The sequence below is a fragment of the Microcebus murinus genome, chromosome 15 (assembly GCF_040939455.1).
Source record: "Microcebus murinus isolate Inina chromosome 15, M.murinus_Inina_mat1.0, whole genome shotgun sequence".
Lineage (NCBI taxonomy): Eukaryota > Metazoa > Chordata > Mammalia > Primates > Cheirogaleidae > Microcebus > Microcebus murinus.
In genome coordinates, this window is record NC_134118.1 from 77,117,568 (window position 1) to 77,129,813 (window position 12,246).

The 12,246-nt window shown below is 46.0% G+C and overlaps 1 protein-coding gene across 2 annotated transcripts in view; it reads right to left on the minus strand.

The window, feature by feature from the left end:
* Positions 1 to 12,017, minus strand: part of KLHL2 (kelch like family member 2) — a 94,145-nt gene extending 82,128 nt beyond the window's left edge. The window contains exon 1 of one of the 2 annotated variants that reach the window (XM_012770581.3): positions 11,708 to 12,017. In XM_012770581.3, the coding sequence (XP_012626035.1) occupies positions 11,708 to 11,733 (26 nt within the window). In that variant the 5' untranslated portion in view covers positions 11,734 to 12,017. The remainder of the gene's footprint in view (positions 1 to 11,707) is intronic. The other variant, XM_076010750.1, reaches the window with a different exon arrangement.
* Positions 12,018 to 12,246: the final 229 nt, after the last annotated feature.

The following is a 12,246-nucleotide window of genomic DNA, read 5'->3' on the forward strand; positions in this document are numbered from 1 at the left end:
AAAGTGGTCCAACAGATACTGCCAAGTAAAAATGCTGAGCAGAGATCTTTCCTGTTGGAAATTAACTTGCTCTTACAACTTGCTATAGTCTTACATTATTAACAAACCAAGACAGGAGCAGGATTATATTTTACACAAACTTCAGAAACTTAGAATCTGATTTTACTTTCCTCTTTACCTGCAAGGATATTTACCCATTTATTTTAGACCTTCACCAATGAGAGACTAATCACATTAGCTGAGTTTATTAAGTATTTACCACACGGCAGCCACTGTGCTGGGCAGCTTGCTTTCATTAACAGGTTAATCCTCACAACTCTGTAAACTAATTACTATCATGTCCCCATTTATCAGGTGAACAGAACCGTCTGGGCAGCCCGTCTGAGTCTCCATCTTTTTTTTTTTTTATTTAAATTTCGAACAGCACATGAGTTCAGACACAATGAGTCTCCATCTTATCCTCACTAGGGCTCAATACCATCCCTACGTTACACATGCCACATTTAAACTTATAATTTCTAAGAGTACAAGGCGGTATTAGCATTGCTAAATGAATTATTCTTTCAAGATTTAGGGGACAAAAAATTAACGCATAAAATCAAGGTACCCTGAAGAAGGGGGCAGAGAATTAACTGAAAAATAATGGACACAGGGAACTTCTTGAGGTGATGGTTGCACAACTATTTAATTTACTAAAAATCCTTGGATTGTACAATTACAATTCGTGGTTTTTATGGTATGTAACTTATACCTTAATAAAGCTATTCCATATTAAAAAATCAGGGCATCAATTTTTTAATCAGACTTAAAAAACCCTAGAAACGGGAGGCTGAGGCAGTAGGATTGCTTGAGCCCAGGAGTTTGATGTTGCTGTGAGCTAGGCTGATGCCACGGCACTCACTCTAGCCTGGGCAACAGAGTGAGACTCTGTCTCAAAAAAAAAAAAAAAAAAAAAAAAAAAACCCTAGAAAATTCATGCTGGTCTATGTATCAAGGAATAAGCAAACATCATGACTAACTGCTGCACTTCTCTTCCTTTCCTGACCCAATTCTGAAAGGACGATTCATTTTTTAAAATATTATTGTTTATTAATTCATTAGGCAAATTCCTTTTAGCACCAATCATGTACCAAGCACTATTCTCAATGCACTTGGAACAGTTAATGAATAAAACAAAGACCCCATCCTCAGAAAGGGTGGAGTCTGGGGGGGTGTGGAAGACAACTGACAAACCCGCAAAGCAGAGGGCGGGGCGGTAAGTGCCACAGGAGCAGACAGGCAGGGCAGGGTGCAGATAGCGAGACATGCGGGTGATGGTGGTGCAGGGGTGCAGTCTGCAGCATGAAGCAGGGTGCTCAGGGAAGGCCTGATCAGAAATGAAAACTGAGCAAAAGGCTAGAAGGGAGAACACCCAGGTGGAAGAAAGGGCTCGCACGAAGGCGCGTGGGCGCCAGGCGTGTCCCAGGACCAAGAGCCACGGCTGGAGCAAAGGGCTGGGGATGGGGACACGACAAGGACTTTGGCTTTGACCCTGAGTGGATGGGGAGGCATGGCAGGAGTGATACAAGCCAACGTGCATCTTCGAAAGATCACTTTGGCTTCTGGTTGAGAATGGTCTTCAGAGGTCAAAGATGAGAAGGGGAAAACTACTTAGGAGGCTAACTATTTAGGAGGCAGCAGTAGGAGAAGACAGTGGCTCAGAGCAGGGCAGCGGTGGTAAGAGGCTGGATCTGGGTATTCTGAAGGCACAGCCAGCAAGACCTGCCGACAGTGGATGTGCGATGTCACAGAACTGTCACAGAACGACAGCAACTCTTCCAGCCTGAGTAAGTGGAAGGACTGAGTTTCTGTTAATCGAGGTGGGGAAGGCTGCAGGTGGAACCAGTCTGGGGTAGGAAGATTAAGAACTGATTTTTTTGGGGGCTGGGTACAGTGGCTCACGCCTGTCATCCTCGCACTCTGGGAGGCCGAGGCAGGCGGACTGCTCCAGGTCAGGAGTTCAAAACCAGCCTGAGCAAGAGCGAGACCCTGTCTCTATTAAAAATAGAAAGAAATTAATTGCCCAACTAAAAATATATAGAAAAAATTAGCCGGCCATGGTGGTGTGTGCCTGTAGTTCCAGCTACTCGGGAGGCTGAGGCAGGATTGCTTGAGCCCAGGAGTTTGAGGTTGCTGTAAGCTAGGCTGATGCCACGGCACTCTAGCCCAGGCAACAGAGTGAGATGCGGTCTCAAAAAAATAATAATAATAATCATAGAAATCATCTTTGCTCATTCCCCCAATCCCAGAATCAGCACTAGTAGAGACATCTGATTCTTCAAGGTCTCACCTACTATAAGTGGACCTCAGTTCCACTCCAGCCACTGGAGAGTGTTAAAGGGGCCTAACAAATGGATTGGCAAGGGGCTGCCCCCCAGGGAGAGCCCACAGCTGGGGTGGAAGGTTGAGGCAGCAGCTCCCCTCCCCACGGCCTGGGCGGGGGCACGTAAAGGATGAGCTACCCCTGGTCCAGGAGAGGGACAGCACTGGTAGGTCTGCAAGGCAAACATGAAAGAACACTCATAGCCAGAGGGAGAGGGCTGCGGAACACTGCAGTGAGACACATGTCCTCGCTCTGTTGTAAGAAAACAACAGGACACCGGGGAAAGGGGAAGTTGCGTAGACATGTGACCCGTGCAAACGTTCTGACTGTAACACTGAATGCCCACATATGTAGCAAGGTACTATTTATTCCATATCTGTTTCTGCTATAATAATTTAGAAGTTGCAACGGAGGAAAAATATTATACTGAGGATTAGCAAAACAATCATAGAAGTTTCAACACTCAGAGTAGAAGCCAAAGCAACTTTGCCTACAAAGAATATCACTATTTAAAAGTCAAGAATGTTTACATTTGCTTAAGAAGTTAGGAATTAACATTCCCTTCCCTGCATTAGAGAATTAGCCTTGTGAGACAGCAGCCATACAACAATCGAGGCCCATTTTGGTGTTCTCTTAAAGATAATGTCAGCTCCTGCTTTTCTTGATATACTACAGAAACCCTGCAAAGAGGAGTGTATTCAAAGGCTTAAAGGAATAAAGAAATAACACTGAATTGTTCTAAGTGCTGTATGTCCTGAGAGCTACTCACAAGCACAGCACCCCTACTGCACAGGACTATTGTCAACACTAATGCCCTTCCTATAGTTTTCCATTTCCTATGAGGCTCTGTGTTAGATGGTCTCTCATTTGGAAGCAGGAATGAGTAACAGAAATGATGCAGCACATCTGAAACAACGGATGTGAACAGGCAGCTAAGTGGGAAGTAAAGGTTCACCTTCAAGTTACATCACTTAAGTCCAGAACAACACCTTCTCCCTGCTTCCTTTCTGAAGCAAAGAGCTAGCCTTTTCCACAAAAGCTTCTCATTCTGAGAAATGTCTTCTTCAAAATATCTGAAGAAGACACTTTTTCAAGTTTCTTTCACCTTTGAGTCTTTCCCCAACTCTATACTCCACAACTAGTCTTGCAATCATCCAACAGCCTACTGCTATCAAAGCGAGCTTTCCCAGGGCTTGGAGTCCAGCGCACAGCTAGGTTTTGGAACAGATAATCCTAAACCCTCCCTTCAACGACTGACTTCTGCAAACTCGCAGCTGTGGCAGGGTTGCTTCTCAGATGAGGTGACTTTCTAACTCTGCCCAAGAACACACTGCTGATGATAACTGAATTCTCAGAGAGGAAGAAAATACTCTAAGAGGGCTGGCTGTCTCCTTGCAACAGTCAAGATTTCATAATCAAGCAAAGGTTTAAACCTACTGCAACCATTCTGAGACACCTTAGAAAGTGGGTGTAATTTTTTTAGATATTTATTATTTGCTTTGGAACAGTGATTTTCAATGGAGGGGAACAGAAAGATCATGAACACCGCCAACAATTTTTCGAACTACACACAACCACCCCTCATGTGAAGTCACGCAAGCCCTTTTAGGACTCGCTATATCTGAACGATGGCATCTCCAGGGTAAGGATGAAAAACAGCTATGTGTGATCCTCAAAAAACCAAAAACAAAGGTGATGTAATATGTCCCACCACCCACTTACCTCCCACCCCAGGACAATTATCCCAGATTGAGAACAAGCACTTTAGAAAATACGGACTGTTTATGCTTTCAGCGTTTTTCTGGTAGAAACAATGCTACAATTCACGTGCATGATGTAGCTGCAACATTTAACAGAGGAGCAAAGACACTTTCGCGTTGAGGACATAAATACTCGGCCCCTGGGTGGCCAGCTCAGCCCCCCTGTCTGTTCACCTCAAAAGCTACAAGACTCCCCTGCTTGCAATGAGTCACCCTCCATTACTCACAAATTTCTGCCAAGTTCATGTCAGCAGCTGTTGTTTTCAAAGTCACCATCCATGCCATACTGTTCTGAAGTTTCTCCATTACCTTGTAATATTTCTTCTGTTTTCTCTGCTGTCTTCCAGCTACACTTGCACTCAGAAGTCAGTATCTTACTAGCATTGCTCCCATACACAAGTCCAGGATATCAGAAGCATGGAGATGCAGCCATAACTAGTATTTTAGATTTTTCAACAAAATACTCTCACATCCTTCACTCAAATAACAGCCATATTACTTAGAGACTGTGAAAGTAGAGGGCTTTCTCTCCTGGAAACATGTTTTGGTTTATGGTAGGGTTGCGGTTTCTAGTTTCTGCAATTAGCTAAAGGCAAAGAGACGCCTTGCAAATTTTCTTCGAAGGTTTACTGTGTAAACTTTTATTAGGCACAAAGCCAGAAGAGTAACTATAATCTACAAACATATGATCACATTACTAAATAAGTAGAATTTTTTTAAATGTGAACGTCTGCCCTATAGCCATATAAGAACTTAGATTGTATGTTCAGTATGTGGACACTTAGAATTGAGTATGAAGCATCTTGTGAGATTAAAAACTTCCCATCTTACATCAAGTCACAGAATATCTTACATACAATTTCATAATAATGCTCCACTGAATACTTCACTGTGACACATATAGTTTAAGGTTATATTTCTGATTTTCCAGAACTGGAAAGGAAACATCTAGCAAAACTAGAACTGCCCAGACTTACTGAAGTGGATTAGCACTTAAAACTCAGAGCCCTGGACTACTGGAGGGCAGAGGCAGCTATCAGGCCAGCCTTGTTCTCCCCGGACCGGCTGTGCGGCTTCTGTTCAGCTAGGCGCAGGCAGGAGGAGGTGCTGGGTGTCTGAGGTGCAGGGTGATGGAAGGAGTATAATTGCTCTCTGATAGCAGAACAATGGAGCTGTAAAAAGCTCTGCTTCAGTTAACTCAGCTCTCTCCCTCTTCCCTCCCACCTACATGACAAACAGAGCACAATCAGGCACTTCTTGTCCCTGACAGTGACTATTACCAGGAGAGGGACCAGGGTAAAAGCACGTCTTATGCAAGACCAATCTTTTGAAGAATATTTTATAAACAATTAGCGAAACGCTGTCAGTACGGGATATCTGCGAGATGCTAAGACAGGGAAAAGGAGGTCGACAATCCACTTCGGACACTTCCCTTTCTTTTATCACGCGTATTCCGGACCTTTCTTTTGCCAGCTTTCCTAGCATTGCCATCACTTGGTTGGTAAGAGGAGCAGCTATGTAACCTGGCGACCCAGCTGGCCGGGCTGCATCTCCCAGCATGCGACTGAAAGGGCAGTCAACAAGGACCGGGCTCGGGCACAACAAACCTGCACGGTAGCCTGGGGGACCAGTCACCTAGCCTCCCTGGGCTCTAGACTGTTTACTTATGAAATTTATTCCACAAATACGTCTAACATGAAATGTAACGTGAAAGAGACAGATAACAACACCTCACCTACTTATCTCAGGGAGCTGTATAAGCAAGTAAGCACTACATGGGTGTCAACAGAGTTTAGAAGAAAAGCATTGAGGTTAGGAGCTAAACCCAATATGGAGATAGGTTTTTGTGATTTTTATTGACCTTCCACATTTTTAATTGCAACACTCAATTCATAGTAATTGACAATACTCAAAATGACCCTTGCAGTTAATGAATCAAGTAGCAAGTGCTGCTGGACGCCACAGCATGCCCTGTACTAAGCAAGGTGAGGGAAAGAAGGGAGGCTGAACCTGGATCCTTCTCCAGCCACCGTCTACACGGGAAGGCACATCCGAAACCACCAAGCAACCGCCCAAGTCAGCACACAGGTGCGAGACTACAGGCTACCAATTATAAATACCATAGGAATGCAGCACGAGCTGGTGGAAGCTACAGTAAATAGGAAAGAGTTTGTGAAGGAAACGGAGCTCCAACTGGGCCCTGGAGGAACTCCAAGTTGTTTTAACTGTGGACAGGGGGACGGAAGCAGGAAAAGGCTGGAGAATTCTGGCTTGTGGAAAAGCAGAGTTTATCCTAAGAGGTTAAAGCACATAATGATCTTGGCTACATAAGATAAGGTCAAAATGACGGAGGGCTCTGACTGCCTGACTCTCTGGTTTGGAAAAGTCATTTCACTGACTCTGAGATGTCAGAAGGATAAAAGAGTAGGTGAAGTGAAAGGTGAGGAGAGAATACAGAGCTCTGCAGGAGACTACTGAAAAATTCAGGTATCAAGTGATGAAATCCATTCCTCAGAATAGTAGCAGCCAGAATGGACACTGGAAACCAAGACTCCACAGTTCCTGGGGACTGATAAGACGTGGAGAAGAAGAAAAAGAGAGAAACCAAGACTATGCAAATGTCTGGGGTATCAGGAACCAGCAGAATGGTCACCCCACTGAGTAAGTGGAGATGGTATAAAGGAAAGTCAGTTGGGGAAGAAATGTCAGTTTTAGACGCGTTGAGTTTTAGAGGGAGGAGCTAGGAGTAGATACTGTTAGAAGCTCAAAATTCCAGGCTGAAGCACAGAACTGGAGTCCAGACTTCAGATACAGATGGAGCTGTAATTTAAGAGATGAACAGTGGATTGAAAAGAATTGGCCAAGACCTACTTCCGTGCAGAACCACCAATGCCCATGAACATTAATAGAAGAGAAACAATGTAAGACTTAGAAAAAGTGATCGAGAGAGATTAGCATCTCAATTTTCCAATACTTGATAAGCTTGGGAAAGTAACTTAACCTCTATTTCCTCAGCTGAAAAAAAGTATTAGGTAACGGACCTACACTATAAGGTTGTTGACAAGAAAAAGTGAGATTAGGTAATAAAATATGTAAATCACATTTAGCAACCTAAAAGCTAGAGGAGGAAACCACAAAACAGTGATGTCATGGAAAAGGGCTTGCTTTTCCAGGCAGAATCAGTGAAAGGAACTGATCAAAGGGATATTTCAGCAAACGCCAATAGTCCAAAATGTGACGCAGCACCGTGTGTAACATGCAGAAAATACACTGACCCACTCACTACAGCCATGGTCCCAGCAGGGGGGACGCATGAATCCTTCGCACCTAAGTTCCCTGTCTAGGCCAGTCTCGCTTCCAGACTATGCTAAGGTGTCACCTCATCAAAGACACCTGACCCCATCTGAACTATCACTCACTGAACCTCATTATTCTCCACCCCTCTATCCTGCCTTATTTTTATGTATAGTACTTACCACTACCAATATCGTATGTCTATTTACTATTAGTTCCAACCAGGATGAAAAAGACTTGGTTTTCTAAGATATCTCTAAAACCCCGTCATAGCAGGCACTCAACAAACACAAATAAAAACCCCAAATTGCCTCATCACAAATGGTAAATGCATTTGGAATTTGGTATAATACTATAGAAAAGCAACTGAAAGGCAATTTTCCTTCTTTGTATCCCCTTGAAAGAAACTTCTGCCTGAGCTTAAGAAGGAAATTCAGTCATTTTCATAAACACTCCTAGTGCAGATCTGTAACAGCCACAGAAGAGTAAACTTACAGTCACCTTCAGAAAAGCAGGTGAATATTATTAATATTTAATATTACTAATATTTATTGAATGCCTACTATGTGCATTATAAAATGTGAACTAGAAACAAAAGACTTGGGCTTTTGGGGGGAGGGAGAAGTGATTTCCCAGCATCAAAAATGTTTAAAACTACAACATAAATGCCACTTATTTCCAGAATCCACTTCTCAAGTTCTCAAATGTAACTCAAAATTGTCCCTGAATAGAGCACTTCCTTCAACACATTGATCCATGTCTTCACTTACCCTTGCCTGTGGGCCACGGTTATGCCTAAATATCTTAACATCTTTGTCTGTCACTGGGGAGATTCATCTACAGGAGGTGCCCAATTAACATTTAGGACTAGTTAAACAAAAACAAAAATACACTCCAATACACTATAAAAGACAAACAAATGAATACGAGGGTAGCCTGTAACAAGGTGCCAAATTCACAGTTATTCAATCTTAGAATCAGAAAGAACATTAAAGGTGATCTAACCCAAAGGATTGCAAATGTCAGGCTTCAATGAACTTTTTACTAGTCTGTGACAAAACGAGGACAATGTAGTAAGGTTTCATAAAATTAAATTTATTCAATTTAAGGACTATCCTTTAGTTAGAAATTATGTCCTTCCTTATATTTAAAGGAAGGATAGTAAAATGTTTTTTCTTTCATAAAATTATTGCAATTGATAATTATTGTTTTATAAATAACTCTTTTACTTGGCACAACAAAAAACTCAGCAATTCCATGTCAGACTTCAATTTTTTCTTTTTAATTTTACAGGTCAGTGAAATCCAAAAATGTGAGAACCTCTGCTCTAATCCAACTTATCTGGTTCCCAAATCCCTTAGAACACAGTCAACAAGTTGTCCGCCGTCCACCTATGCTTGAACACCCTCGATGACAAGAGTCTCCAGTGATGTGGAACCATCCATCGAAAAGAGATGTGGTTGTATCTGAGGCATGTTTGCTCAGTTTTGTGGAGGAAAAGCAAAAAAGCAAGGCCTGTGTAGCGTCAGAACACAAGGGCCAAGAAAATGGCTCATTGAGGGAGGGGAGGGCAAAGGGATGCGCTCAGTCCTAGACTCACAGTCTCCCTTCAGTGTAATTCTGAAAATCTTCAATGTAAACAACTGTAAAACACTACTGAAATCAGGGTGGATCGATATACATTTCCTTTTGCACATCTCAGTTTACTACCTGAAATTCCTTCACTAATCTATATCTGATTTTCAGTTGCACATCTGTCAGGTTTGATCAAAAGCAAATGTCACATGGTCTTCCTATCACCCAAACCCCAAAATGCAACACAATCTAAATGCCACCTATACTCAAGGTTGCAAAAAACAGTAAGTAGAAATATAAAGCCCAATGACAATCAATATGAGAATCAAAAAGGATGAGAAGAGCTTGAAGGTAAGGAGGAGAAAAAGCACGAGAGAGCAAAACCCAATTTCAAGGAGCCCATCCTAAAGGGAATCAGGATCTTGAGCAGACACCTGTCATCCTCCTAAATGACGTGCTCTTGGGCCAGTGGGGAGCAAGATGGGATTTGAGAACACGTTAACTTGAATGTTAAAAGAGAAGCACAAGCTGAAGCTCCATACATAGTGCCAGGCAGAGACAGACATTCCAATATTTGCAGACTGAATGAATTAATGAACAGACACTCTCACAAAGAGAATCCAGGTCTCTGCTTCAATCACACCATCCAAGGCACTTTAAGTCCAAGTCAAACATATTTCTTTGCCTTAAAGCTCAGGCTAAACATCTAACCTTATGAAAATCTGAATCCTCCAAGTAACTTCCACTGGCCTCCTGTCCCAGCCCAGCTCTAGAAGTGAGGCCCAGTGAAGTCCCTTCCCAAAGACACTACCTGCACTTCTCAAGTCTGGCACACACAGTCCAGGGTGGAAGGAAGATCATGCAGGTGCAGGCAAACGGGCCAAGGGGTGGGAAGAAAAAAAAACATTTCTGATCCACAGAAAGGCAAATAACACTACAAGTTTTAGAATTAGGGTTAATCCCAGATAGGACAAACAAAAATAAAACCTAATTGTATTTATAATTAATTGGACAGAAACAATGAAAAAGTCTCCGCAACTTTAGCCACCCACGACTCCATGCTGGCATTCCAGGTTTTCCATTTTATCTCAGCCTCTCATTGTTCCAGCACTACTGACAGAGTCTCAGTACCAAAGAACCGTGCTGCTCATCAAAATTATGATTGGTTGTGCTGCCCTAGATTCAGTTTATCAATATTTGCAAGCACACATTTATTTCTTTTTTTATTATTTATATTTAAATTATTTTCTATGTCTCTACTCCCTCTCTCCAGAGCCTGCTTTTCCACACCCTTCTCTTCACCTGCATCCGAAGATTCCTCTTGCTCTTTCCTTTAATCCCTCTGCTCCCAAGGTAAAAAAGGGCTGCAGAGAACTGATATACAGGGGCAGGTTTACTACAGGTAACATACCTATGTGTCATATATTATGTACCATGTGTTGTCTACATACAGACAGCGCAACCTGCTCTGAGTGCTTCTGAGCTGGACAGACACTCATGTGCTCACCCTGCCCTTAACAATCCACAATCATGTTTCCTGGGGTTCAAGAGCCGCCCCTAACCTGCTGAAGCAGCAGACCAGATCACAGCCCTCAAAGGCACAGCAATAAAGAAGAGGCTGGGCCCTGGCTTCTATCAGCGGGCAGGGTCAATTCAAGAGTCTTAGCACCTATCTACTCCTTAGATCCCTGTGACCTGTTCCACTCAAGCTAAAAATTCCGAAATGCACTTACAGAAATTGTAGTTCCAGACTCCCATTAGCTCTCCTGAAAGGACTCAATATCAAAACATTATTCAGCTCAAGCCAAACACCCATATTTTGGCTAGAACCCTACCAAATAACCACAAGAGGCTGGTGCGATACAACTGTCATGGAGTGAGGCCAGCCAAATCTAACCAAAAAATCAACAACGCTCCATGAATAAGCTCTCACCAAAACGCACCCCGTTTTTCAGAACGAGCTTTGTCTGCGATGTGAAAAGTCAGATTCAAAGGGCTCTTGTTCCTTCCTGAATCAAAATTGAAATGTTCAAAACTCCTGGGGATTTACACAGTCCACTTTGACTAAGATGTTTTAAAATCAAAAACAAAACCCCCAAAACCCTTGGGCTGAACAGTGCAGTAATAGCCTCTACATCATCTTCCAGCTGCTATCATTTCTAGAAAGTCCTTCTGTTGCAGCTGGTCTTGGATGCACTCGCCCCACGGGAAGAGCCACCTGTGCCTAGCAGGGCGGTGCTCTACTCACCGCCCAGGCGCCAGGACACACAAGGTGCTCTGATCTCTGCAGTGCCAGGTGGAGAGGTCGCACGCCCTGACCGGCCGCGGCTCGTTCGAGGGATGTGAAATCTCCTCAGATACTAATTTCTCAGAGATCGGGACACAAGCAACCCAGGGCCAACCCATTCAGCCAGCCGCGACCGGCACTTCCCAGTTTCGCTTCCCCGCGAACTCCGCGCGTCCCGGCCGGGCGGGGTGGGCGGCCCGGGTCTCGGCGGCAGAGCCCCGCACGGCCCACCGCACCCGCGGTCCTCCCGGGACCGAAAGACCCTTCCCGCACACCGTGGGCGGCGTGCTCGGCCGCCGCCCGGCCCGGCGGAGCCCCGGCCGCGTCCGCCTCGGGACTGCGGGCGCCGCGCCCCGTCACGCCCGCGCCCCCGCCCGCCCCGGCCCGGCCCGGCCCGGCCTCCGCAGCGGCGCGGCCGCGCTCACTCACGCGGGGGGCAGCGGCGGCGTCTCCATGGTGGCTCCTCGCGGGCGTCAGAACGCAGGCACCGAGCGGCGCCGCCAGCACCATTCCAGCCGCGGACGCCGGCACCGCCCGCCCGCCCAGCCGCGTCCCATCCGCCCGGCGCGGGCGCAGCCTCGCCTCACCGCGCGCCCCCACCTGCGGCGGCCCCCGCGGCCATGGCCCGCCGGCGGGCGCGCTCCGAGTGCCTGCGGCTCCCGCGCTCGCCGGGTGCGGGCGGCGCGGCGCGGCTCGGCCCCTTCCGGGTTCGCCGGGCGGCGCCGACGCGGTGACGGGCGCGCTGCGGCCTCCCGCGGCCGGGACCCTCCCTCGGCGCCTCCCCTTCCTCCCGCCGCCGCCGCCGCGCCCGCTGGGGGCGGACGCGGACCCGAGCTGGCCGGGCGCGGGGCAGGTGCGGGACCGGAGCGGGGCGGGCGGCCGGAGGAGGACAGGAGCGGGCGGCGCCGCCCACGCCGGCTCCGCGGGTTACCGGGACGCGGACCCGAGGGCGTCCCGAGCAGGAAAGC